Source organism: Syngnathus leptorhynchus, chromosome 6 (genome assembly GCF_054491065.1).
Source record: "Syngnathus leptorhynchus isolate UIUO chromosome 6, UIUO_Slep, whole genome shotgun sequence".
Taxonomy (NCBI): Eukaryota; Metazoa; Chordata; class Actinopteri; order Syngnathiformes; family Syngnathidae; genus Syngnathus; species Syngnathus leptorhynchus.
This window is the reverse complement of record NC_141200.1, coordinates 51,896-78,111: the sequence shown is the minus strand read 5'-3', so window position 1 is coordinate 78,111 and position 26,216 is coordinate 51,896. Positions and strand designations below refer to the sequence as shown.

Below are 26,216 nucleotides of genomic sequence, written 5' to 3'. Positions count from 1 at the left end.
TGGAATCGAACCGGCACCCTCCTAACTGTGAGGCGGACGTGCTAACCAGTGCCCCACCGAGCCTATGATTAGACTATTATTGATCAAAGTAATAGAAATGTGCTTCCCAAACCTTTATTCGTTGGGGTGAGGCAAGTAAGGGACTCTCTTTTGCAACGCTGATCTGGCTTCAATTCATCCTAAGATGCAGCACCTGCCATATTAAATGTGAGCTCAAACCACAGGCCGACAGAGTAAATACATGAACCATTCTTTAGACTCTTGTGTCAACTCAATGCCATTTATTAGTAAAAATGAAAGAAGTGGATCAGGGGATGCTTTGAGAATAATTGTCAATTGTTTGTCTATGTGAAGCCCTTTGAGACTGCTTGTGATTTAGGGTTATACAAATAAACTTGACTTGACTTGACTCGAAGTGGTCCCGGTAGTAATGGTCGAATTTGCCGGTTTATTGTTGCTTTGAGTATGTTAGGATCATCCATCCATCCATCCATCCATCCATCCATCCATCCATCCATCCATCCATCCATCCATCCATCCATCCATCCATCCATCCATCCATCCATCCATTCATCCATCCATCCATCCATCCATCCATCCATCCATCCATCCATCCATCCATCCATCCATCCATCCATCCATCTTCTGCAACTTTTTATTGGGGTCCCGGTAGTAACGGTAGAATTTGCCGGTTTATTGTATTAAACTGCTTTGAGTATGTTAGGCTCATCCATCCATTCGTCCATCCGTCCATCCACATCCATCCCTCCATCTTCTGTCACTTGTGCGGAGTCAGTGCGTTGACTGGTACATTTGTACGATGAAATACGTTGCGTCCCTCCAAAAAACGAAACAAATCAAAGTTAACCCGTAATTAACACGTAAATTAGGGGTGATTTTCGGCCAATGATGGCCAGCCACGATTTGAGGGTATCGACTCGTGTTGAGGATGGCGATTGGTCAGGATTCCCGCGTCGTCTCCGTTGTGATTGGTCCACGGTGGTGCGTGGTGCGCCGCCATTGGTCGAGCGCGAGAGATTTAAGCGTGCTGTGTTTGCTAGGGTGGTCCATTGTCAGTCTCTCGTGGAACGGCTGCTCGGCGTGCGCACACCGCCTTTTGTCTGAGGTGCAACTGTCACAATCAAGCTCGAATCCCAAAATGAAGCGGGCGTGGGTCGTCGGACTTCTGCTCGGGCTCTTCGCCTTCGGTGAGTAGGCGCCAGTGTTTTGTTTGACAAGGGGACTGGTAACCTACCGGCTATTGCTATGTATGGTTAGCTGCGAAGCTAGCTTCGCCTGCCACTGGCGTCTCGATAGCTTCTCGTGACTTGAATTTCATTCGTAACTCTATTTGAAACTTTTGGCCATTACGCGACATCAAGGTGACATTCGAATGTATTCGCTCGGCTTCTCACAAGTTGCCAACGTGATACACTGCCATTATCTGCATCCAAGGTACTTTTTATGGCATTAAATGGCGTTTCCTAAAAGCCCTATGATTTCTGGCTCCTATTAGTCCAGAAGTAATCTGTTTCTATCATTTGAGAGCTCTCCCTCTTTCATTTGAGCTGCCGTGAGGGCCGAAGATGAACTGGACGTGGACGGCACCGTGGATGAGGACCTGGGCAAAAGCAGGGATGGCTCCAAGACAGACGACGAGGTGGTTCAGAGGTTGGTTCCGCGGTTGAAACGACATAAGGGTAGAAATGTAGAGTGCCCGCGGACTGCTTTGAAAATTGCGAGCTTCTCCAAATGCAGCCAGGGATCTGTATTTGCAGGCTCATCCACTAGATGGCAGAAGACGGTACACAAATAGCACTTGTATCCACTTTTCAAATGAAAAATGTGCCTTGGCTCAAAGGTCGCGAAATAATATTTGCACCTTGAATAATAGTCTTTAATCTGGAGCTTCCCCTGCCTCCGGAATCCTCCATTTTTAAATGATTGCGCTGGAGGGACACTGACTGACTGACTGACTGACTGACTGACTGACTGACTGACTGACTGACTGACTGACTGACTGACTGACGAGCATGTGAGTTTTTGTTGATAAATATATTTATTTCTCTCTCTCCTCTCCCGCAGGGAGGAGGAAGCCATCCAGCTGGACGGATTGAACGCGGCCCAGATTAAGGAACTACGGGAAAAATCTGAGAAGCACGCCTTCCAGGCTGAGGTCAACCGCATGATGAAGCTGATCATCAACTCCCTGTACAAGAATAAAGAGGTGAGGCGGGTGGCTCCTGTCGGGCTCGCAGCCTTTGTGGCTCAACGCGGCTGGACATTTTTCATTCCAGATCTTTCTCCGGGAGCTGATCTCCAATGCTTCCGACGCCCTGGATAAAATCCGCCTGTTGTCCCTCACTGACGAGGTTGCAATGAGCTCCAACGAAGATCTGGTCATCAGAATCAAAGTGCGTAGCGCCCGCGGCCACGCTCTCTAAGTCATTTGCCCGACAAAAAGCGTGACGTCTTCTGCCCCAGTCGGACAAGGAGAAGAACATGCTCCACATCACTGACTCGGGCATCGGCATGACCAAAGAGGAGCTGGTGAAGAACCTGGGCACCATCGCCAAATCGGGCACCAGCGAGTTCCTCAACAAGATGACGGAGATGCAGTCGGCGGAGCAATCCACCTCGGAGCTGATCGGCCAGTTCGGCGTGGGCTTCTACTCGGCCTTCCTGGTGGCCGACAAGGTCATCGTGACCTCCAAGCACAATGACGGCGAGCAGCACATCTGGGAGTCGGACTCCAACAGCTTTTCGGTCATCGAGGACCCCCGCGGGAACACGCTGGGCCGCGGCACCACCGTCACGTAGGTTCCCGACGAGGAGAGCCCTGCCTGCCGGCCGGACCTCATTTGAAATCTCTTGTGCAGATTGTTGATGAAAGAGGAGGCCTCAGACTACCTGGAACAGGAGACCATCAAGAACCTCGTCAGGAAGTACTCGCAGTTCATCAACTTCCCCATTTACGTTTGGGCCAGCAAGGTACTGACATTTTACAATAAGATTGCGTTTTGTGGGCGCCCGACATGAACCGCGCAACGCGTGAATTTGACCCGAAAATGCAAACGGGCCGTCTTGAAATAGCCACGCGGGTCTAAGCGCTTTGGTCTCACCCGCCGTGCATCAGACGGAGACGGTGGAGGAGCCGGTCGACGGAGACGACGACGAGCCGGAGGAGAAAACCTCCGAAGATGAGGCTGAGGTGGAAGTGGAGGAAGAGGAAGAAGGCAAAGACAAGCCCAAGACCAAAAAGGTGCCTGCCACTTTGTGCCTCCAGGCAAATATTATTGGGCTGGAGTCATTTTTTGCTTTTTGTTAACCCAAATCAGGTGGAGAAGACGGTGTGGAACTGGGAGATAATGAACGACATCAAGCCCATCTGGCAGAGACTGGCTAAGGACGTCGAGGACGACGAGTACAACGCTTTCTACAAGACCTTCTCCAAGGTCAGCAAAAACACAAGGTCCTGGTTTATCATAAGCCCCGGGGGGGACTTCAATCAGTCCAAAGACCGGGCGGCTCGTCCCAGTGGCAGTGTTCCTCCCAAGTTGCTCTCCCAACAGGACAGCGAGAACCCTCTGGCTCACATCCACTTCACGGCCGAGGGCGAGGTCACCTTCAAGTCCATCCTGTTTGTGCCCACCGCCGCCCCCCGTGGCCTCTTTGACGAGTACGGCTCCAAGAAGAACGACTACATCAAGGTGAGGGGGCTGGGCTGGGCCGGGCCGGGCTGGCCGACTAAGAATTCCAAATGGCGGCTTCTAAAACGTCGTCATCTGGCCATAGCTTTTCGTCCGGAGGGTTTTCATCACAGACGACTTCAACGACATGATGCCCAAATACCTCAACTTTGTCAAGGGAGTGGTGAGTAGCCGCTTTGTCTGCGGCAGTGTGTTCAAACAAATGAAATCCTTTGCTCTCCCCAAATCAGGTAGACTCTGACGACCTCCCTCTGAACGTGTCCCGAGAGACGCTACAGCAACACAAACTCCTCAAGGTGAGTGCGGAAGCAAGCGCTCAGCCGCCGCCAGCGCTCAGCCGCCGCCAGCGCTCAGCCGCCGCCGCCATCCTCATTTGCGTGCTCCCGCCCATCAGGTCATCCGCAAGAAGCTGGTGCGCAAAACTCTGGACATGATCAAGAAGATAGCCGAGGAGCAGTACAATGACAAGTTCTGGAAGGAGTTTGGAACCAACATCAAGCTGGGTGTCATCGAGGACCACTCCAATCGGACCCGGCTGGCCAAGCTGCTGCGCTTCAACACCTCCAACAGCGACACGGAGCTCACCGGCCTCGAGCAGTACGTCGAGCGCATGAAGGAGAAGCAGGACAAGATCTACTTCATGGCGGGCACCAGCAGGAAGGAGGTATGCCGGCTGGGCAGGCCCGGGCCGGGCCGGGCCAGGCCAGCGCTTTGCGTCGTCGCTCGCGCACGGGATGCCCTCCGCGTTGGGATACCCAAACCGCAGCGACGTCTGCGTCCAGGCGGAGGCGTCTCCCTTCGTGGAGCGGCTGCTGAAGAAGGGCTACGAGGTGATCTACCTGACGGAGCCCGTGGACGAGTACTGCATCCAGGCCCTGCCCGAGTTTGACGGCAAGCGCTTCCAGAACGTGGCCAAGGAGGGAGTCAAGTTTGACGAGAGCGACGAGGCCAAAGAGAAGCGCGAGGCGCAGGAGAAGGAGTACGAGCCGCTCACCACCTGGCTCAAGGACAAGGCGCTCAAGGACAAGGTCCGCTCCTGTCTTCTTCTTCTTTCCACATCCTGAGCGAGCGAGCGAGCGAACGACCATTTGGCCATTGTGCTTTGCTTGGGCTTCACCCGTGCGTGCTTTTTGTGCAGATCGAGAAGGCGGTCCTGTCTCAGAGGCTGACCAAGTCGCCGTGCGCGCTGGTGGCCAGCCAGTACGGCTGGTCGGGGAACATGGAAAGGATCATGAAGGCGCAGGCCTACCAGACAGGCAAAGATATTTCCACCAAGTGAGTTTGGCTCAGGGCAAAGCAAAAGCGCCGCCGGGCTCGCTAACCTTCCCGACCAATGTGGCAGTTACTACGCCAGCCAGAAGAAGACGTTAGAGATCAACCCCAAGCACCCCCTCATCAAGAAGATGCTCAAACGGGTCAACGTAAGCGCGAGCCGAATCAAGTCGTCGTCGTCTTGTTGCCGTCGGACGTCTCCGGTCGTAACTCCGGTGCGATTGCGCCGCGCGCCTTTAGGACGACGGCGAGGACCAGACGGCGTCGGACCTGGCCAGCGTCCTCTTTGAGACGGCCGCCCTGCGTTCGGGCTACCAGCTGGCCGACACCAAGGACTACGGCGACAGGATCGAGCGCATGCTGAGGCTCAGCATGAACGTACCGCTGGACGAGCAGGTCGCTTGCTTGGAACGTGCGCCCCCCCTGCCGCTCCAGCCGTAAAGCCTCACTTTGTGACCTCAGGTGGAAGAGGAGCCCGAGGAGGAGCCGGCTGAGGATGACGAGGCAGAGGACGACGAGGTAGACGAGGTCGCGGCGGACGATGCCAAAGACGACGAGCAAGTGGTAAGAAGGGGCCCGCCGCAGAGTCTGGCGAGACTTGGCGCGCTCCTTGACGTGGCTTCTTTGCAGGTCAACACGGCCAAAATCGAACTGTGAGAGGAGCGCAACTAGGGAAGAAAGAGCGGTGCCCGACTGGCCGCCCGTGACACGCCATTGTCTTGGCACGGGCGGGCGATCATTTTAAGGAGCGCTTGGGTGTGTTGTGCATTTGTTTGTTTTTGTTTTTTTACATTCCTCACACCTGTAAATTTGTTAATATTTAACTGACCTGTTGATGGAGGGAGGGATCCTGTCTCTTGATTGAATAAATGTTTCCTGGGAAAAGGAAGGGTGGTGTTTGTCATTTGATCATGATCCCAAGCTACTGCTTTTTTTATTTATTTTATTTTTGGTGTGGTAATCGGGTGAGCCCTTATTGGCGGCATCAATGTAGTCAAGTCAAAGGCAGCTTTATTGTCAATCACTTCACATGCCAAGACAGAGACAAACTTGCGTTACGCACTATCCCACGTTGACAAGACATATAACATAACAACACAAAGTAAAATCAAGAAGGCACATACAATGACTAACTAAACAGCTGCGTCAGCACTTATGAGGGAGGGTGTGCGCACTGTAGTTTGTTTGTTTTTCAGTTGATCTGTAAAAGATATAGGTTACACTAAATTAGTGGTAGGGAAAAAAGTTTAGAAATTATTTTTGGATGCACCACTCCAGCCCCCCGCCCCCCCCCCCTCTCCCAATACAGCTATCAATAAGTATTTAATCATGTACACAGCTCCCAAGTGTTGACACAACTCCTATTTTGAATCAACACATTGGTAACTGTGAAGTGAGCTTTTTTGCTGCACTGTCTTTGTGGTTGTGCCAATGCAGCCGTGTAAAATGCGCTACATAAAGTGCAACAGTTCTGCTTTGTCAGAGCCTAACAAATCTTGACTTTTTGCATCCCCGTATTTTCGCATTTGTGGGTGTGTGGGGGTTTTTCTGCCTTAAGGAAGACAAGTGTGGATCCGCGGTTGATTGTACGCAATCATTGGATGGGGCGTTGCCATGGAAACCGGGGTCACATGCGTGGGTTTCCTGTACAGCCATCATCATCATCATCATCACCACCGGAGGAAGAAGCCGAGGATGGTGATGATGCTGCACGGCCCAAAGAGGCGTTTTCTCGAGCCCAAAGAGCATCTTTGACAGCATTTTGACGTCTTTATTTTGTGTATGTGTGTGTGCCGTTGTTGTCGAGCCTTTCTCGACGTCCTGTTCGTCACGCCCCAGGAATGAGTATAGAAATCCCCGCGGGGCTGACGGAGCTGTTGCAGAGCTTTACCGTTGAAGTGCTGAGGAGCCAGCCGGGGGACCTGCTCGACTTCGCCCTTCAGTACTTCACCCGCCTCAAGGATCGCGAGAGCAGCCGCAGTCGCCGCCGGGCGCCGCTCGGCCGAGACGGCGACGAGGATGGCGGAGAGCCGCACCGAGCTCACGGTGGCAAGGCGGTCAATTTCCTCGACGAGGCCATGCAGATCGACTCGGAGAACGGGGAAGACCAAGAGGACGACGATGAAGACGACGAGGAGTTTCAAGGTAAGGTGCTCGCTCGCTCGCTCCATCCATCCATCCATTCATCGGTTGCTACCGCAATGCACGCATCGCATCGCAGGCTCCGACTCCATCAAATGCTCCCTCCGTCTCTCTCGTGCACATCTTGAGAATGTGGCCAAAGATTGCACATTTGCAATCAGCGAGTAGGCCTCATGCGGGCCTGCATGGTTGGCTGCCTGCGTGCGTGATGTTGCACAATGGGGGAAGCGCGCGCGCGCGCGCGCACACACACACATACATGCTCAAGCGCTGTCTTGAAAATATCAAAAGCTTGTAGATACTATTAGCCTCAAGATTGGGGTTGTTTTTACAGCTCCCTTTGAACGCCATCAGGTGGAGGATGTAGCATAGCGACCTTAGCTCGCTCAGTGGCCCTAATGTCCTCTGCAAGAAGGGCAACAAAAGAAAAATCAATCAACATGATGTAGCAGACACGAGTTTTCATGCTATCTGTCGTCGCTCTCGTGTCCAAATATGGTCAAATGGACTTGATTGGTCCGTCTTCACCTTTTTAAGCAATTGTAGCCAGTTGAAAGCGCCCAAATTGGCTTGAAAACAAATGCAGAGTGCCAAACGGCGGTGCTCTTGAACGCAACTTAGGTTTGGGACAGTGGGTGGCAAAACTACTTCCGTTTCCTCGTTTTGAGAAGTTGTGTGGCGCCTTAGTCGGACAAAGCGAGTGCACGAAAGCCAAGATAGAAAAAGTTGCAGCTCCCCGGCCCGGGAGGTCGCCGCCGCCGCCCCCGCAGCCGGGGAGACCGCTCGGTGAGGAGACTGCTCGGTGGGGGTGGGGGGCGCCTTCGTCGGACACGCTTGAGCGAGGGAGCGCGCGGAGGCGTGCCGACGGACGTAAGACAGACAGATGGCGGGCTGGCGGGCGTCCGTCCGTCCGTCCGTTCGTTCACATTCATATCCACTTGAAAAAGCTCTCCCCGTTTTGTGTGTGACGTTGTGATTGAAAGGCCTTTTGCGTTCACGTGATGGCGGTAGCACGCCCGTGGCTCGTTTGTCGTCGTTTCTGCAGCGAGCCAGTTGAGGGCCGGTGTGCGTGTGTGCGTGCGTGCGTTGTGTTCTCCGTCACTGAAATTGGACTGAAGGAGGGAAGCGCGCATCCTCTTCAACGAGGTCGCTGTACCCGGCTGAATTTTCCAAACGAGGTCAAGCTCAAAAAAGCTCGCCGGCACGCACGCTTGCACGCTTGCACGCACGACGCTGACGTCATTAGGCGACAAGAAAAAAGCTCTCGATTGACTCCAAGGTGTGTTTTTTGTCTTCTTCTCTTTCGGCAGCGCCCATAATAAACAGATTCATCAGGAGAGCATCAGGTGAGTGAGGTGTTACCTCTTCAACCACTCTACATTTCCCAATATGTACGTGGCCTATTTGACGTCTGTTCAACGAGATGTCTCCACTCCTCCGTGCGCCAATGATATAAGGTCACAATTGGGAATACACGACGTTTGTGTCGTCTGTTGCCTCGAGGCTTAAAGCGGCAGGACGTACGGGAGCGGCGATAGCGTTAAGCCGCTCGCTTTGTGAATTTTGATGGCAAACTTGGCTTCCCGGTCGAGCTCCAATTGCGTCCTTAGAACCAAGTTGAGTCTTGCCCTTTTGTCGTGCAGTGTGCGCCGAAGCCTTCAATCCCGACGAAGACGACGAGGATAAAGAGCCACGGGTAATCAGATGAGTCATTACGTTCTCTTTTTTTTGGAACAGCGCACGCAGGTCATCCGTCTCATCCATCCATCCAAACAAACAGTTGTTGTTTTTTTCAGTTTAGGAGCTGGGGTGTTTTTGGTGGGTGCACTCGTTCATTTTGAAACCTCTTTTCCTCCCCATTTGACGTCCCTTTGTCAAAGTGAGTGTCGCTTTGATCCCAATGGACTCATCGGTGCCCGCTTTGAACGCACGCGTAGGTGGCCCACCCCAAAACGGACGAGCAGCGACAGAGACTACAGGAAGCGTGTCGGGACATTCTTCTCTTCAAGAACTTGGAGCCCGTGAGTACATTATTTGTCAGACGCACGGGCAACGGAACCCTGCCATTTCAATTCAAGCCGGACGGGATTGTTTTTGCCGCGTGCAGGAAGAGATGTCCCAAGTGTTGGATGCCATGTTTGAGAAGTTCTGCACCCAAGGCCGACGCATCATTGAGCAGGATGACGACGGGGACAACTTCTATGTGATTGAAAGGTAAGGTGACACGGGCGACCGATCGCACGGAGCCATTGGGCGACAGTAACGGCCGACGCCCGCGTTTGTTGATATAATGGCAGAGGGACATGAGCGTAGATGCGCACGGCATTGGAATGTTCAACCCGGCTAGCTTGAGGCTAACGTGTGCTGTGAAACGCCACGGGTGGGCGGGCTCACTGAATGTTCAGCCCGGCTAGCTTGAGGCTAACGTGTGCTGTGAAACGCCACGGGTGGGCGGGCTCACTGAATGTTCAGCCCGGCTAGCTTGAGGCTAACGTGTGCTGTGAAACGCCACGCGTGGGCGGGCTCACTGAATGTTCAGCCCGGCTAGCTTGAGGCTAACGTGCGCTGTGAAACGCCACGGGTGGGCGGGCTCACTGAATGTTCAGCCCGGCAAGCTAGAGGCTAACGTATGCTGTGAAACGCCATTCTCGCTGAAATTAGCGCGGGTCTACGGCAGACGCGAGTGCGCAAACGCTAGGCGACCCTGCTCACAGACACGCCGCGCATTCTTCTCGCTCGTGTCTCTGAGCTTTTGGCCTCCTTCCTCAGGGGGACCTTCGGCATTTTCGTCAAAGCGGACGGCGGCGACAAGCCGGTGGGCTGCTACGACAACCGCGGCAGCTTTGGAGAACTGGCGCTGATGTACAACACGCCGAGGGCGGCCACCATCGTCGCCACCTCGCCCGGGGCCCTCTGGTGCCTCGTGAGTGACAAACAGACGATATTGAAGCTTGAATCCATTTGCCTCAGGGGGCAGTAATGTGCCATTAGGAGTTGCACATGAATAAGCAAAAACTCTGTTGTCGTGGGGTTTATTTTCCCCAGGATCGTCTGACGTTCCGCAGGATCATCGTGAAGAACAACGCCAAGAAGAGGAAGTTGTACGAGGCTTTCATTGAAACGCTTCCGCTGCTCACGTCACTGGAGGTCACTACTTTTTTTTTTTTTTTTTTTCCCCCCCCCTGACATTGGAAAACCACGTCGAGGTTTTCTTTTTTCAGCTCTCCGAGAGGATGAAGGTGGTGGACGTGATCTCGACAAAAGTGTACCGTGACGCGCAGCAGATTATCGCACAGGTGACGTATATTCAGTGTAATGCAGCCATCATTTTTTCTTCAATAAATCATGAAAATGAATAAAAGGCAATAGACACACCTCCATTTTGATCAAAATAATTTCCTTAATGAACAGTTTCTAGCAAATTAGGATGACATAGAAGTCATCTTAATGCAGATGATATGATTCAAAAAGAAAAGCACCATCGATGCACGCGATAATCCAGGCTCAATTTGGCTCCTCCCCGATTGAAGAGCACAGTTCCAATGTAGTACTACTTTCCTATTGGACTGGGCTCTGGTGCCATCTTGTGGCATCTCGGGGCTTTTCAAAAATAACACCAGAAATGTGAAGTTGTAATTTATTCAGCTGAGGATGAGGTCACCCAAGAACCATGCAAAGGTGAAATATGGCTATTTGTTTTTGTTGACTTGCTCCACAAATGACCTGGCCCATCGTTGTTTTGTCGGCCGGCAGGGGGAATTGGCAGATTGTTTCTACATTGTGGAGTCCGGCCAAGTTCGGATCACCATGAAGAGGAGCAGGGTGAGTGAGCAAATCTTTATGCAAGGAATGACTGTGGCAAAAGCTGCGTTCGGACGACCGAGCGAGAGCTTTTCCTACCATCGCAAGCGTAGCCGGCCGGCCGGACGGACGGACGGTCCTTTGCCTCCGCTCCCGTTTAGCCACGTTGTGCGTGCGTGCGCGCGCGCGCTCGCTTGCCCGTCCACAGACGAAAAAGGAGCCGGACGACGAGGAAGTGGAAATCGCCACGTGCTCCCGGGGCCAGTACTTCGGGGAGTTGGCGCTGGTCACCAACAAGCCCAGAGCTGCGTCCGCCTATGCCGTGGGCAGCGTCAAATGCTTGGGTGAGTGGCCGGCCCGTGAGTGTGCCTGCCTGCCTGCCTGCCTGCCTGCCTGCCTGCCTGCCTGCCTGCCTGCCTGCCTGCCTGCCTGCCTGCCTGCCTGCCTGCCGTCTGCAGCCTGCCTGCCTGCCTGCCTGCCTGCCACGTGACACGACTCGTCTTCTTGCCAGTGATGGACGTGAAAGCTTTTGAGCGTCTCCTGGGCCCGTGCATGGACATCATGAAAAGGAACATCGCCAACTACGAGGAGCAGCTCCTCACGCTGTTTGGAAGTCACAGCGAGATGGAGCAGCGCTGCGCCTGAGAGCGACGGAACGGCCGGCCGGCTTCTCGGTCAAGGGGAATAAAAAGACGGCGGCGGCGGCGTTCTTGGCGAGACCGTCGCAACGAGACGTCTTTTGCGGTAAAGCGACATAGGCCAAAGCGGAGTCGCTCCGAGCTACTTTTCCGTCCGACGGATCACCCTTTGCGTGTACATTTGTCCCGTGTCGGTGTCCCGTGTTTGTCGGCGTATCGGCTCAAAAGATGCCCGGGACGGAACATCCACGCGCCTCGGCATTTCTACTGAGCGTTTGTGCCCGGCCGGCGGCCGACTACTCTTCTGTTGCAAACAAAAGAGCGGATCATTTTCTAAGCCTTACCAACACAGTGTCGTACAATTGAATCATCATACTACGTACCTTTCATTGCTTCAGTGTGTCATAGTACGTTGTGACGTTGAATTGTTTGAAATTTTAGTCATACTCATATTTTGGCTGTGTCAGCGACGCATATTTTACCACGAAGCTTAATGTCTACCTCGACCGACCGCTCAAACCATTTGAACGTTTGTTTTCCAATGAACGTGGTGGGAATGAGGGACGTTTTGTGCATGTGCTCAGCCCCAAATCAATTTCTAAAACAACCTTTCTTTTCATGCCTGGTGCGCCCACTTTTCTTTTCTTCAACCCAAATCAATCATGCCATTACTGTATACTGTACACTTTTCATGTCAATAAAAACACTTTTTGTATCAACTCGTTCAGTGTGTTCTCCCAGCACATTCATTCTTTGGAGATGAAGAGTTCGAGTTACAGAGAAATATGTCCGTCCGTCCGTCCGTCCCCCCGCCCCGATTTACAACGATTTACAGGCCCAACAACTGACACATGTGGGAAACGCTGAAAAATATCCGACAAAATCTGACTACGACCTCAAGAAAACAGGCAAAATCGGGGTGAAAAAAGGACCCAACCCAGACCAAAGATTTCACAAATAATGAACAATAAACTACAAAAACCGTAAAAAGAAACAAATAAATAAAAAGGATCTCGCGTGATTGCCACACGGTCCAACCGAGACTGGTGCAGTATATGTGATTCCTAGTCTTACGGTATTAAACGTTACAAATGTACGTCCATTGCATCCCTTAAGAAGTGAATAGGCATGCAGTAATGGAGCATACGGGAGTACTTGCTGATACCAACAACAACAAAAAAGGGGAAAAAAACAACAACTCGGTATTGTTCATGTTGCCACTCGGCTGTTGGTGGGCGGAAACAGGCGTGGACTTTTGTCCAATGAGACGACGCTCAACAAACTCTACCCCGCCCTTGATGGTTTTCTCTGGCGCAGCGTCCAATAGATTCACGGTGTCTAAGTGATTGACACTCTCATCATCCAATAGGACGTCTCTAACTGAGAACCTCCCCGAGAACTCGAGTGAATACCACAGAGAGTTTCTTGATGGCGACGCGACTGGTAAGTGACTAATTGCCTACTTTTCTGTCTCCCCCTTGAAGAAATAAAGCTCCAAAGTGTTTTGGTAACGGTAGAAATGCTTACATCGCGCGTTTGCGTCACCGCCGGGAGCCGTTATTGAGGTTGTCAAACGGTTGTTGAGCGTCGAACGGCAGGTTGACCGACCGACCGACCGACCGACCGACGGTGTTTTTTTTTTCCCCCCAGCGCTTCTCCCACTACCTCCCTCCCTCCCTCGCTCGGCTTGTTTTTGTCACTGACGACGTTCCAGATGTGGCGAATCATTTCATTGAATCGCTTCGATCCGCTTGACACGGCGCGTCTCGACCGTCCCGATGTCATTCATTGGCAAGTGGGCCAGCCAGCGAGGTTGCGTCATGCCTCAACTTGTTGACATTCTTTTGTTTACAGTGGAAAGGCAGCAAAATAGGGGGAGACACCCCCACTTTTCTTTTATCCAGCGATACCCAAATACTTTTTTTGCTGTTCAGGGTCAGGCTGTGAAAAGTGGCATTTGACGAGTGTTGAAATGACACTTTGGCAGCTGTTTGTCGTCAAGGCTGCGCAGTTGGGAATGAATGAGCAGTGGTGCGCATGCGCGAGAACCCTCGCAAGTTTATCAACAAGGCCTGCGCGCACAGCGTCACGTGATCGCCGCATACCTTCAATACGGGGAGTGGGGAGACAAAGAACGCAACCGCAGCACAACCGGATTTTGCATTTGACTCAATACCGCGATCGTCCATTTACAGGCCACATGAGAAGTGACAGCCTGCAAAACAACAACAACAACAACAAAACAATGTACCAATCTCGGGAATATTCCAGAAAAATATTTTCCAGGAAAAAAATTCAAATACATCATCTGGTCCAAAATATTCCTTTTCCAAAAGTATAGCGCTTTTCTAACAGATAACTTTTTGTGTGTAAAATTTGAGACGCTTAATGAATGATTTCAACCTAAAACATGTCAATCTTGACTTGATTTTGACTTGAATCTTTTCTCTGTTTGAAAGCGCCTTTGGACCGGTAAGAATGGTCAACGGCAAGGCGTTCGCCGAAGCACGCTCGTCGAGCAAACAACACGCTTGAGATGTTTTTCACCTTTTCTACTTTGACGTGTTGTTGATCAAACAACACTCTGAGACGTTTTTCTTGACCTTTTCTACTTTCACGCAGGTCACGTGACGACGGAATCCGAGCCACTTTGTCCAACCGGTCTCCCTCGTCGGAGAGGAATCCAGACAGCTATGGACGAGATGTACGATCCGCTCAAGTGCAACGAGGAGCCGCCGTCCTCGCCCGGCTGCCGCATGGACTACGGTAACCGAGACGGCGAATCCGAAACCGGATGATAAGCGGGCGGCTGACGGTGCCGCACGTACAGACGACATGCCGGAGCTGCAGGCGGTGGAAGAGGACGGCGGGTCGCCGGGCTTGTTCCGGGTGGGCGCCGGCGTGTCGCACCAGGAGCCCCCCACCAACTGGCTGGCCGAGCTGGCCAACATCGCCACCGGTCCGCAGAGCCCGCTGCTCAAAGGCGCTCCTTATAGGAGGTTGGCACTTTGCTTTTTCTTTCTGATCTTTTTCCGCCGCTAATTTGTCTCCCCTGTGTCCATCAGCTTGTGCGCAGTAGCAAACTTGCTGTCCTTTCTTGTTCTTCTTGTTTTGGGCCTCTTGGCTAGACTGCTATTGTCCTTCCACTGCAGAGTGGTCAAGTTTGCTGGCCCCATCTAGCTGGGGGGGTCGGAACCGCACTCGTTTTGGGGGGCTCTCAAGGCAGACCAGTCTTGTCTTTGTCACTTTGGCTTTCACGCGTAGACCGAGGAAACGCTTCCAACTCGTTGTCTTTGTCTCGGCCTTTCCTCCGACGGCAGATCGTCTCCGGTCCACATCTTTGGCAGCAGCAACAGTTTACATTCCTACGCCCGTCCTCCTCTGGCCAGTAGCGCGCCCAACCCCTCCAGAGGTCACCTGAGGGAGCGCCGGCGTGCGCGGGTAACGCTCCGAGGCTCACGGCCAAATGGCGCGTGACTTTGTCTGATTGCGGCGCTGGTGGCGACAGGCCAGCAGCGAGTCCGAGTCGGGCGTTTTCTCCGTGTCGTCGTCCTTCTCCGACGACGAGGACATGGCCTGGTCTCATTCGTGGCCCTCCACCGCCTGGCACTGCTTCCTCAAAGGTTGGTGGGCCCGAGGCCTAATTTGATGGCTTTGTCTGTTGTTTTGCCACATTTGGCAGTTTTTGCCCCTCATCAAGTCAGCATTTCCTCCTTGCTTTGTGTTGCAGGAACGCGCCTTCGTTTCCATCGCGGTCCAAACGTGGAGTGGCAGGAGGCCGAGGAGCTCGGCGATTCTGACGAAGATTCCGACGAGGACGGCGTGATGCCCTCTTCCTCCTCCTCCTCCTCCTCCTCCTCACTTAAGGTGGGTCGCCGCCGTTGCGCTGGGATGACCGCTAGCAATCTGCTAATCACCGGGAGGCCGCTTCCGCCGTTTCAGAGATTCGGCTCGGACGGCTTGAAGCTGGTCGGCCACGAAGAGACCTTGTCTTACGGCCAGGCGGTTCTGAAACTCACCTTTGACCCCGGCTCCCCCGACGACGGCCTGTTAAGCGCCGAATGCCGACTGGACCATCCCTTTTTTGTCAGGAGTAAAGGTACGGGAACCGCCCGGGCCATTTGAGCAGGATCCTCCATTGATTGGTGCCGCGTCGGCGCTCAGGGTGGGCCTCCTTTTACCCGAGCCTTACCGTGGTGCATCATGGGATCCCCTGCTACGAGATGCAGCTGGGCGACACGTGCCTGCCGCCCAACCACCCCGAGGCCATCAACTGTGACGATTCGGTGGTCTTTGACACATTTAGAAGGTACGAACGGCCCGAGTTTCTTTGCGTCTTGTCAAAATGTAGGGCACGCGCTCAAAAGTCTCTTTGGTTCCGTTGAACGGGAGGGAAGTCGGCCATTGAAAGCTTGGCCGTTCCCCCGAGATGGCCGCGCGCTTTCACCAGAATTTCAACGGGGAATGGGAACAAAGAAAATCCAAGGCACTTGCCCAAATGCACACGTGCCGGCCCATTTTGATGATCGTCTTCTGCGCACGGGCCTTGGATGTCGAGGAATTGTGCTCCACCAAACGCAATCCCCGTTGCGTCGGCACTTTTCAGCTACGACTTCACACCGCTGGACTCGTCGGCCGTCTACGTCCTGAGCAACATGGCCCGCCAACGGCGGACCTCTCTGCCCGGCGGCGCCGCCGCCAGCCCCGAGCGCGACGCGGCCGAGCGCTCGGCCTCCCCGCGGCCGGTGGGCCCGGGCAGGGCGGCCCGGGGCCAGGGGGGTGCCACGCCCACCAAATGCAAGCGCCCCATGAACGCCTTCATGCTCTTCGCCAAAAAGTACCGGGTGGAGTACACGCAGATGTATCCGGGCAAAGACAACAGGTGAAAACGCGGCGGGCAAATTTGGCAGACGACAAAGCGTGAGCGTGAGCTCTCCCTCGCAGAGCCATCAGCGTCATCCTGGGCGACAGGTGGAAGAAGATGAGGAGCGAGGAGCGCCGCTCGTACACCGTGGAGGCCAAGGCCTTGGCCGAGGAGCAGAAGCGCCTCAACCCCGACTGCTGGAAGCGCAAAAGGAGCAACTCGGTGAGCAAATCGGCTCTCCCCGGCGCGACCGCGCCGGGCCACTTGAAGGCGTGACGCGCTGTCCCGACCCGAGCAGGGATCCCAGCAGACCTAAGGCCGTCAATCCATCCACGGAGACGGACGGGGCGGGCGCTCCCGGGGCCGCCGGCCCGACCCGCCGCTCTCCCGTCTTGGGGAGGACGCTCATCTCTGCCTGCCTGCCTGCCTGCCTGCCTGCCTCCGCCCGCCTTTGCGCGAGCGGAACGAGGAGGGACGGCGGAATACGCCGCTGACCAAGCGCGTCTCTTTTCTTACTCTCCCACTAATGCAGACGGACCTCGTATTCCTCTAGCCAGCCAGCCAGCCAGCCAGCCAGCCGGCCAGCGGCGCCACCGAGCCGTACGCGCCGAGCCGTACGCTTCTGTGGAACAAAAGACAACACATCTGTTTGGAGCGGGGGCGTCACGACCACCTTTCTCACTCGAAGCTTTGCGCTAACCCCTCAGTTTATTGCACAAAAATGCAAAGCCTTTGTATAAATCTGTCCAGTGCCGACGGTTTCCGCTCAAGTCACCGAGCACCACTTGGGTGTCGTCGCGCGCTGTATCCCGCCCGACGCCAACGTGTAATCTTGAACCTTTGTGGCAGACGGCCGCCTTCTCGCTTTCGGGTCGCGATAATGTCCATCGTGTACAGGTTTCACAGGCCGCAAATTGCACACCGTATCTTTGTATCATATGATAAATCCGTTTTTGTTAAACTTGCACGGTCTCTCTGGTGTGTTTTGTGCTTTGTCATCATTTGGCGACTGCACTCCGGACCGCCGCTTCAATGCTTTTTATCCTAACGACGGACGGGCAAACGAATGAATACGATTGAATGGGAGAAGGCAGGGTGGAAACGGGCCGGATCCGCCAGGTTGCCACAGCCAGAGGGCGCAAGCAGCGAGCTTGGCGCGGCGCGGCGCGTCATCCAAGCGAAACGACTGGACTGCATGAAGATCCGCGCCGTGCATCAATCGCTCGCCCCTCCAACATGGCAAGGCAAAAGGGCGCTTTGCGCGCACCTCTTGAAATAGCATCAACAGCCCCGCCCGCAGGCAAGTCCAATGATAACGGAAGCACGGCGCTCCCGAATGAGACCGCTCGATGGACTATTTCAGGCGCTGCCTCTCAACGCAAAGGCCGGCTGATACTTTGCTCATTGCCGTTCCCAGATAAACAAGCAGTCATTCGCGCCTCGAGAAATATTTGAAAGGCGTGAGGATGGAATTCAGCCATGCGACAAACTCGGGCCCCGAAGCTCGATCTCGACGGGGAGGTCGTACGATCTCAGCTTGCACTTGCATGACCTGCAAGGTCTTTTGGCGGGATTTGGGCAATTGTTGCCTCCTTTCTCCACGGGGGGGCGGGTCTGAAATTCCAGGAGCGCAAGCGAGGGTAATGAGGCGGGCGGGCCGGGCCGCACTTCCCCATTGTCCTCGTGATCAAACACGCAAACTGTTTCGGCCCAATCATTGATGTTAGCAATTTGCAAATTTATATTGATGGAACCGTGCGCCAACGCGTGGATGACGTAGAGCCAATTCAGGCACTGTTGGAACATTTCACGTGTTGTCGGTCCACCCGACCGCTAGAGGGCGTGAGCTCATATGAGCCTACAAACACAGCCAGAGCAATTTTTAACAGGAAGTTCAAGTCCCAATGATCATCGTCACACACACACACACACACACACACACACACACACACACACACACACGCACACATTTGTCCTCTGCATTTAACCCATGCCCATGGGATTTTGATCCATCCCCTGGGGAAGGGGGGGCAGTGAGCAGCAGTGGTGCCGCGCTCGGGAATCATTTGGTGATCAAACCCCCCGATTTCAACCTTTAATGCTGAGTGCCAAGCAGGGAGGCAATGGGTCCCATCTTTATAGTCTTTGGTATGACCCGGCTGGCCGGGGTTTGAACCCACAACCTTCCAGTCTCGCGGCGGACACTCTACCACTAGCCACTTTCCCTGCTAACCTGTTGCAGCTTTTCTCTTTTTTTTTTTTTTGTATCCTCGTCACTTTTCCTCTTCCAGTCCTTTGAGTGTCCATACGAGTAAGTCTAGACATGTTCCATCTTTTGCCGACAAATGTGAAATCAAATCTGCATTTGGCAAAACGAGTTGAAGAGGGAGCAACAGCAATGTGTACATGTTCTATTAGAGTGGACAATCTCTGTACAATATGATGCTCATATGTGTACAATTATTTTATTATTTGATGCAACCATAACTGCCCAATCAGAACACGAATACAACACACATAACTGTATGAACACACACACCCGGTAATCACGAAAATGGAGTCGTCAAACAAGTGGATTTTTCTTTCCAAAAGTGGAGCTTGTAGAGTGCGTCTGGCCTCAGAATATCACAAGATGACACAAACCCAAAGGCAGCCGAATGACAAAAACACTCGCACATGCAGTGCAAAAATAGAGGTGAGAAGAGCGACGCGACGCGCGCCGAAAGGGGAGTGTGTGTGTGTGTGTGTGTGTGTGTGTGTGTGTGTGGGGGGGGGGGGGCTGCTGCCGCTCATTAGCAGCCGGGCGGGCGCCCGAAGTGAGAGGACGCCCGGTTGCCGCGACAGCCAGGCAATTTCAAATTTCAGCACAACTGAATCAATTCTTGCAAAATCAGCCTTGAAAAAAACAAAAAGTCATGTGCAGACGGTGGCAGCTAGCCAGGAATTGATCACCGGCCAACGTATTGAATTGCGATCAGTAGCTCAGTCCCCGCTCCTCATTTTCGGGAAGCGGCAAACGACACCGCCGTGGTCAGGTTACGGCAGGGCAGGCGTGTTCCCCGCCTTTGTTCTGGGGGAGGGGAGAAGAGAGAAGAAGCCGTCCATCTTTTTGGCTTTGCGCCAGATGCAAGTGAGGGACAAATGAGGACTTATTTGTTTGTTGCCACCACGTCGGAGGAGTCCAACCCTCAACGTATTTCGATCCCATCTCACGGAAAGGTGAATTATTTTCATGTCTGTGTGTGACTCAAATGAAACGAGAGTTTGACTTTTGCAATTTAGTCAGAGCCACTTGCAATACTCTCTTTCCGGCAAGCACAATCGCCTCCCCCGCATCGGGCGCAGTTCCACGGCACCGGCCGCTATCATATAAGAAGAGGCCTCGGCTCGGCGTTTGGAAAGAAAGAAACGGACCACCTGCTACAGATTGCCAGCCAAATCAAGTGCTGCGTGGGGAATTTGTCTGCCTACGTGCTGTGCTGCGAGGAACAGGGAGGGAGGTGACTAGGAAGCGGCTCCACGTGGTACCACGGTCAAATTTGCCTGCATATAAACAACCTGAGGTGGCGAAAGCGCCGTCATCTGCGAGTCGTCTGCGTGTTGACGCCTGCGTGCCGTGGTCGCGTGCCGTCGTCTTGTGGACAAACTTGAAGCAAGTGCAGGAGTGACTTTTGCAGCCTCTCCAACACGACGTCTCGCCGTCGTGTCGACAGATGGCCCGATCAGGGGCTTTTCCTCTGCCTCTCTCAGCCGCCGCGGTCCGAGCCGTTCATCTCTGGCGCCCGCCGAGACTTCAATTATTCCCGCGTACTACTATCGGGCCCGCTCGCGTTTTTTCCTCTTGATTGTTTTGTTGTTGTTTTTTTTGCAAGGAGGCGTTGAAAGAGAGCTTGAAGACTATGCGTGCGACCCGTTTGGCTCGCTGTCATTTTGCCACCCAAGAAAATTCAATCATCGTCCGGCCGAGGCCGAGAAATCACAGCGGCTCTGTGGCGTGGAACCAAAATGTAATCAGTTTGTTAAATGGCGCGAGGCGGCGCTCAGCAGCCCGTCCGCCCGAGTCGGGCCTCCTCGTCCCACGCACGCACCCATCTTGGCACGATTTCACTTCCACATCTGTGGTCTGCACGCATTGGGTGGGCGGACGTCTGCGTGTAACAAGCGTGACGCCATGGCTGATTAGCACGAATTGCACTCCTCGACTCAACCTGCGAACATCCACCGCTAGAGCAAGGTAAAAAAACAAAACAAAGCCGTCGTCACCAGCCGGCTAAAAAACAAGGACCTTATTTTATTTCCAGGTCCCGGATGAAAAGGCACCGTCTCAATGAGCGGCTGGCTCTCTTTTGGGACGGGCACACCGCCAGCTTGGAACAGTAGCTTAGGCGCTAACTTAGCGAGATGCGTGTTGTCCACGTGTTGTCAACGTTGCCGTGCCACCGATCACGGGTCCTCTCGGCCCTTTTTCAGCAGGGGACTCCAACGTGTCGCTCCGGGCCCAGAACATTGAGAGAGAGAGAGAGAGAGAGAAACAACCTTGATGGTGGTTGAAGCAAAACAGCTCTTTCATAATTGGCTGCCTTCCCTCATTTGCCATGTTTGCAATGATGAAAGCGTCTGTCTAAGAAAAGCAGCTGCACATTTTCCAGGAAGCGCAATTTCCAAGGGGAGGGAAAGCAGACATCTGACGATGTCCGAGCGTAACGCACGTGCGAGCGTCCTCGCCTCGCCTCGCTATCTGTGCGCGATGCGACGCAAGTGTCACGTTCCCACGCCTCGCCTGACACCACTCACACAGGCAGATGTGGCGGCCGTGACAGGAAGTCGACCGCTTCTGAGAACGTGTGTGTGTGTGTGTGTGTCACTGTGCAGCAGCGGTGTGCTGAAGCAACGCGCTGCCTTTCCCCAACTCTAAATTTAGTTTCATAACATTGGATTATTTTGTGCCAATCCCGGCCTCTTTGTGTCATATAACTAACGCCTCTTTTGTGCCTCTTGTGTTCAAAGAACGTACCCGGGCCGGTCTGTTTTTAGGCCTGTCGAGGCCAACCGATCCAGGAAGCCTAACAGACGGCAGATTCCAAGGGAGAGGGGATGAAAACGGAGACGGACGGCGTTGGCCGATTTTCCCATCAAAGCGGAGCGCGCGGAGTACAAAGAGAAAAGGGGTCGGGAATTGAACCCTGGGTGATGATCCAGATGAATTTAGATTGTTGAGAATGAAAATTTCAAAAAGCCAAAGCGTTTTTCGGATGGCCAGAAAGCCAGCCAGCCAGCCAGCCAGCCAGCCAGCCTCTCTTTTGCAGGCTATTGTGAAGAAGAGGAAGGCCCGTACACCCATTGTCATCCACGCGTGAGTATTTGGACTCGGTTCCGTGCACGCCGTCAGCGGGTCGGATGCCCGTTTTTGCTCACGTCCCGCCACACAAAAGGGAAATAGCTCCCCTGGGGGAAGCGCAAGGGGTTAAAGCCATTACGCCGGACCAATCGGGAAGGGGGGGTGCACTGCAAACCTCCGCAGTAAAAGAGAGAGACAGAGCAGGAGCGCGAGGGGGAGGGAGGGAGAGAGAGAGACAGACAGAGCGGTGGAGATAGCGGGAGCGCCATGCCGATCCAGAGAGGATGAGGCGTATTGGCACATTCGGGCGAGCAAAGGAGAAAGGCACCACGGAGCGTCTTCTGAGCTGCTGATTTACTACGGCCGACCTCCATCGCGTTTACTCACCACGGTGAGCTCGTCTGCGTTTCTTTGGACCGGGAACCCACGAGTCATTCGCGTCTCGGAACGACGTCAAAAGTGGGCCGGCGCGCAGAGCAGAGCAGCGCACCGCACCGCCTTTGCGTATTTCACCTCGCGTAACTTCTCGAGTGCGTCAATGTGATCTCAAGAGCAAGGCTTGTATATGTGTCGAGAAAAGGAATCGAGTTGCTCAATGAAGAAGACGTCGTCAGAGCACTCGCCTCAATTCTTGTGGATTTCTTTCCAGCAACACATCACATCCCCCGCTCGCACCTCCGCCTCCGAGCTCCTGGTTGATCGCTGCCTTTCTCTCCCCTTCAGGTCGCCCGGCCGACTCAAGACGCAGGATTGAAGGACGGAGAGGAAAATGCCCTTGGCTTTGAACTTTCCTCCGACCGATCCCTCCGCCCCCAGCCGCCGCAGATCCTAAATTTTGCTATCGCCGATGTCACGCCGCGCCGAGCGGAGCCTCTGCTAATCTGCTCAACTCGCTCGCGCAATCTGCCGTCATCGAGGGGAGGGAGGGAGGGAGGGCGCGAGCATGCTGAGGGGCCGGCGGCAGACCTGCGCCGCACCGCGCCGCCGCGCTGCCTGCGCCAGTCCGGCACCACTGGAGTCCAGCGTGCGGATTGGAGAGACTGCCTGCCCGCCCGCCCGCTCGCTCCCTTAGTGCTCCTGATCACCGATACTGGAGGCTGACTGACTGACTGACGGACGGACGGACGGACCCAATCTCTGAATGCGAGCTCCCAACATGGGCCGTCCGGCTGACAAGCGAAGCAAAAAGGTGAGGCGCTTCTGAGCGCACACTATCGGCCGCTCAGAAAGGACTTGAGCTCCAGCGAAAGCTCCGGAAAGAAAAGGAAAAATGTTTGGACGTGATGCTGAAGCCGACAGCTCCCGCTCCTGATTTCACCAGCCCGCTGTTCAGACAGTGCTGGAGGCACAAGGGTAAATGTTTTGCCATTTTTTCCGTGTCAAAATACCCTTCGTCTCATCTTGACTTTGATTCCACCCATCTCCAGCAGAGCGGTGGCCTCGAGCGTTGCATGACGGGCGTTGTGTTCCCACGACTTGACGGCATGAGCGATCCGGGAGATCCGGGGCATGCGCCAAGCTTTTTTCTACTCGTACCCTTCTCGCATGTGCGGCACTCACCCCTGAGCCGGACACGCGGTCGGTCATATCATTTCCTCAAGCTCAAGGACGTGTTGAGGGGGGCTTCGTGCTAACACGCCGAGTTACTTTTGCCACTTTGAACCATCAGCGACGCATCCGTACGCCAATACACCATCCGTCTGTGCTTTGTCGCCCTGACAGGAGAATGCATATCATCCCCTGGCCCAAGGAAGTAAGCACCATGAGCAGCAACGTGACCGTCACGGACGACGGCGAGCCCCTGGGCCGCAGCGCCAGCCCGGCGCCCCCCGGGCCCGACGGCTTCCCCGGGGGCTTCCGGGCGTCCGTCGCCTCTTTCCTGGCGCTGGAGATGCTGCTGGGCCTGAGCTCCAACCTGACGGTGCTGGCCCTCTACTGCGCCAAGTCCAACCTGATCAGCTCGGTCAGCAACATGGTGACCGTCAACCTCCACGTGGTGGACGCGCTGGTGTGCCTCTGCTGCATCCCCCTCACGGCGGCGGCGGTCCTGCTCTCTGTGGAGGGCGACGCCGGCCTGCTGTGCCGCTTCCACGAGGCCTGCGTGTCCTTCGCCAGCGTGGCCACGGCTGCCAACGTGCTGGCCATCACGCTGGACCGCTACGACATCTCGGTCAAGCCGGCCAACCGCGTGCTGACCGTGCGCCGGGCTCTGGCGCTCATGGCCGCCGTTTGGCTGCTGTCCTTTGTCAGCTTCCTGGTTCCCTTTGCGGAGGCGGCCTTCCTTCGACTCCGCCGGGAGGCGTCTCCCGAGCGGAGCGAGACCCAACTGGGCCTCTACTACCACCTGTTAGCTCAGATTCCCATTTTCTTCTTCACTGCCGTGGTCATGCTCATCACCTACTGGAAAATCCTGCAGGCGCTCAACATTCGCATCGGCACGCGCTTCCACGTCTCGCAGAAGAAGAAGGCGCGGCGGCCAATGGAGCGTCTCTCCGTGACGCCGCAGCGGGAGGCCGGCGCCATCGATGCCTCCCAGAGCAGCAGCGGCGGCGGCGGCGGCGCGCTGGGCATGCGCACGTCCGTCTCGGTCATCATCGCCTTGCGCAGGGCGGTCAAGCGCCACCGCGAGAGACGGGAGCGGCAGAAGCGGGTCTTCAGGATGTCCCTACTGATTGTGTCCACCTTCCTGCTGTGCTGGACGCCCATCACGGTGCTCAACACGCTCATCCTCAGCCTGGGCCCCAGCGAGCTGACGGTCAAGTTGCGACTGGGCTTTTTGGTCATGGCGTACGGGACCACCGTCTTTCACCCGCTGCTCTACGCCTTCACCAGGCAGAAGTTCCAGAAGGTCCTGAAGAGCAAAATGAAGAAGAGGGTGGTGTCCATCATCGAGGCCGACCCCACCCCCAACAACGCCGTCATCCACAATTCCTGGATCGATCCCAAGCGGAACAAAAAAGTGACCTTCCAGGACAAGGACGCCCGGCAGAAACGTCTGCCTCCGGAGGACGTGGAGTCCAAATGACGCCCGCCCTGTTCATCCCGAGCCCCGGCGCCCTTTGTAAATATCGCGCGGTAGGATCCATCGTCGAGGGGCGCCGACAGCCGCGGCTTTCCGCTGTCTGCTGTTGCCACCGTTGGTATTGCATGGCTTTTTGGAACTTCCAGCGCATACGTGATACGTGTAGAAGCTAGCCAAGGAAGTAGGACGCGTTTCCCTCCATGTACTACATTTGTTCCACTAATAAATGGGCTCTCTACTCACTTAAAGCGGGAGCACGTTTGCTGCCAGGCCTGGACAAAGATGAAAAAGCTTCAGGTCTGACTGTTGGCTAATAACCAACGGAACTGCCGGGTCGAGCGTAGCCCGGCTCGGATCCCAGGGCCAGAGACCACGCCATCTTGCGTACGTGCACGCCGATGGCCGAATGTGGCGGATGAGCTCATTCTATCTTGCCAGATGGCTGTCAGTGAGCGGCGCTCACGCTCAGCATCAAGCGCTGGCAGATGCGGCGCCGTGCGTGTGCGCCGCCGTGCGTGTGCGCGCTGCATTCCTTTTTGGTCAGCTGGTTCACAGCGAGGCCCTACCTACCTCGGCACCCGCACGCCACTCGACATACAGCAACGCGGTCGATAACGGTGACTGCTTTGCAGCGAACCTCACTTTCATCACTCGAGTAAGGTCAACTTTGCTCCAGAGACAGGATGATTAGAAGGCAAAACACTGCCATGGACTTGACTATTCCATTCTTATTCCATAACTGGCCCGAAGGATCGTTTCACCTCTGAAGCTCTTATTAGCCTCGGGCCGACGCACGTGCGCTGTGGACTGACGTGATCCAAAGACATTTGAGGCAGACGCTAAAAACCTCAAGAAAAATAAAAGCGTCATTTAAAGCGTTTAGCCTTCTTTACAATTGGAAGACAATTCCCAGGTGGGTTCAAATAGATCCACTTGCATCAATATAGAATGGAGAACCTGCATGCCCTGCCCGGTGTCCCACTGAACCAACGGCGAGTCTGTCTTGTGTTGTCATGACAACCATTCCGTTTGGGAGAGTAGAGCCCAGTGTGTGTGTGTGTGTGGGGGGACAATAAGCGTATTTGATTTGATTGATCTTCCATGAAGCCGCAACCAGTGCCTGATTTACCATAGAAAGACTTGAAAGTGGCTCTGGGTATTCCCCCAACCTAGCACAAAAAGTCAGCTTGAATAATTTGGCCTGCAGTCCGCACCCCTGGCTATTTCTGGAGGTCTCACACCATGCACTTGCTCTGTAACACCGTAGCTGGCGGTTTGCCAGGCAGTTGTCTTAATTATTCACAATTATTCATTAGCGCGCGTGCAGCTCGCTGGAAATCAATGCCAGTTTTATGACGCACAAATGACATTCAGAACCACATTCAAGCGAGGTTTGCAGTCCAAGCAGTAACCCAGATTCAGTCCCCGT

The 26,216-nt window shown here is 54.5% G+C and overlaps 4 protein-coding genes across 14 annotated transcripts; all 4 read left to right on the top strand.

The window, feature by feature from the left end:
- The first annotated feature begins 1,062 nt into the window (after window positions 1-1,062).
- On the top strand, window positions 1,063-5,871 carry hsp90b1 (heat shock protein 90, beta (grp94), member 1). Of its 2 annotated transcripts, none has more exons than XM_085915261.1 (18): window positions 1,063-1,208; window positions 1,569-1,671; window positions 2,086-2,227; window positions 2,298-2,414; window positions 2,485-2,816; window positions 2,880-2,991; window positions 3,137-3,262; window positions 3,339-3,455; window positions 3,573-3,710; window positions 3,796-3,873; window positions 3,941-4,006; window positions 4,105-4,374; window positions 4,493-4,738; window positions 4,849-4,985; window positions 5,053-5,131; window positions 5,223-5,378; window positions 5,445-5,546; window positions 5,613-5,871. In XM_085915261.1, the coding sequence occupies exons 1-18, from the start codon at window positions 1,160-1,162 to the stop codon at window positions 5,637-5,639; spliced, it is 2,397 nt and encodes a 798-aa protein (XP_085771387.1). In that variant the 5' UTR covers window positions 1,063-1,159; the 3' UTR covers window positions 5,640-5,871. The 2 variants fall into 2 exon arrangements, with proteins under 2 accessions (XP_085771387.1, XP_085771388.1); XM_085915262.1 differs by having other exon boundaries at window positions 1,070-1,208; window positions 1,572-1,671.
- A 918-nt stretch (window positions 5,872-6,789) lies between these two features.
- Window positions 6,790-12,281, top strand: prkar2b (protein kinase, cAMP-dependent, regulatory, type II, beta). Its single transcript, XM_085915267.1, has 11 exons — window positions 6,790-7,127; window positions 8,435-8,470; window positions 8,768-8,820; window positions 9,062-9,145; window positions 9,232-9,338; window positions 9,894-10,047; window positions 10,170-10,271; window positions 10,346-10,420; window positions 10,878-10,946; window positions 11,134-11,269; window positions 11,437-12,281. The coding sequence occupies exons 1-11, from the start codon at window positions 6,824-6,826 to the stop codon at window positions 11,568-11,570; spliced, it is 1,254 nt and encodes a 417-aa protein (XP_085771393.1). The 5' UTR covers window positions 6,790-6,823; the 3' UTR covers window positions 11,571-12,281.
- A 628-nt stretch (window positions 12,282-12,909) lies between these two features.
- hbp1 (HMG-box transcription factor 1) lies at window positions 12,910-17,392 on the top strand. 4 transcript variants are annotated; one of them, XM_085915265.1, is made up of 12 exons: window positions 12,946-13,006; window positions 14,023-14,035; window positions 14,186-14,329; window positions 14,394-14,562; window positions 14,884-15,004; window positions 15,072-15,186; window positions 15,294-15,430; window positions 15,506-15,662; window positions 15,728-15,872; window positions 16,170-16,445; window positions 16,508-16,649; window positions 16,960-17,392. In XM_085915265.1, exons 1-12 carry the CDS (start codon window positions 12,992-12,994, stop codon window positions 16,978-16,980), a joined length of 1,455 nt encoding a protein of 484 aa, XP_085771391.1. In that variant the 5' UTR covers window positions 12,946-12,991; the 3' UTR covers window positions 16,981-17,392. The 4 variants fall into 4 exon arrangements, with proteins under 4 accessions (XP_085771392.1, XP_085771391.1, XP_085771389.1 ...); XM_085915266.1 differs by lacking the exon at window positions 14,023-14,035 and having other exon boundaries at window positions 12,910-13,006; XM_085915263.1 differs by lacking the exons at window positions 12,946-13,006; window positions 14,023-14,035 and adding an exon at window positions 13,354-13,375.
- Window positions 17,393-19,239: 1,847 nt separating this feature from the next.
- On the top strand, window positions 19,240-25,679 carry LOC147054933 (G protein-coupled receptor 22-like). Of its 7 annotated transcripts, none has more exons than XR_015066539.1 (3): window positions 19,240-19,646; window positions 21,435-21,780; window positions 22,489-22,676. XR_015066539.1 is itself a non-coding variant. In XM_085915381.1 (3 exons), the coding sequence occupies exon 3, from the start codon at window positions 23,492-23,494 to the stop codon at window positions 24,788-24,790; it is 1,299 nt and encodes a 432-aa protein (XP_085771507.1). In that variant the 5' UTR covers window positions 22,887-23,118; window positions 23,193-23,343; window positions 23,488-23,491; the 3' UTR covers window positions 24,791-25,679. The 7 variants fall into 7 exon arrangements, 4 of the variants coding, with proteins under 4 accessions (XP_085771509.1, XP_085771507.1, XP_085771506.1 ...); XM_085915381.1 differs by lacking the exons at window positions 19,240-19,646; window positions 21,435-21,780; window positions 22,489-22,676 and adding exons at window positions 22,887-23,118; window positions 23,193-23,343; window positions 23,488-25,679; XM_085915380.1 differs by lacking the exons at window positions 19,240-19,646; window positions 21,435-21,780; window positions 22,489-22,676 and adding exons at window positions 22,887-23,118; window positions 23,193-23,407; window positions 23,488-25,679.
- Window positions 25,680-26,216: the final 537 nt, after the last annotated feature.

Coding starts and splice junctions, on each gene's coding strand:
- hsp90b1 (XM_085915261.1), top strand. CDS start 1,160: ATGAAGCGGGCGTGGGTCGTCGGACTTCTGCTCGGGCTCTTCGCCTTC. Junction 1,209..1,568: donor GCTCGGGCTCTTCGCCTTCG/GTGAGTAGGCGC, acceptor CTTTCATTTGAG/CTGCCGTGAGGGCCGAAGAT. Junction 3,456..3,572: donor TCTACAAGACCTTCTCCAAG/GTCAGCAAAAAC, acceptor CTCTCCCAACAG/GACAGCGAGAACCCTCTGGC.
- prkar2b (XM_085915267.1), top strand. CDS start 6,824: ATGAGTATAGAAATCCCCGCGGGGCTGACGGAGCTGTTGCAGAGCTTT. Junction 9,146..9,231: donor TCTTCAAGAACTTGGAGCCC/GTGAGTACATTA, acceptor TGCCGCGTGCAG/GAAGAGATGTCCCAAGTGTT. Junction 11,270..11,436: donor GGGCAGCGTCAAATGCTTGG/GTGAGTGGCCGG, acceptor TCTTCTTGCCAG/TGATGGACGTGAAAGCTTTT.
- hbp1 (XM_085915265.1), top strand. Junction 14,330..14,393: donor CGGCTGCCGCATGGACTACG/GTAACCGAGACG, acceptor CCGCACGTACAG/ACGACATGCCGGAGCTGCAG. Junction 15,187..15,293: donor CTGGCACTGCTTCCTCAAAG/GTTGGTGGGCCC, acceptor TTTGTGTTGCAG/GAACGCGCCTTCGTTTCCAT.
- LOC147054933 (XM_085915383.1), top strand. CDS start 23,492: ATGCATATCATCCCCTGGCCCAAGGAAGTAAGCACCATGAGCAGCAAC.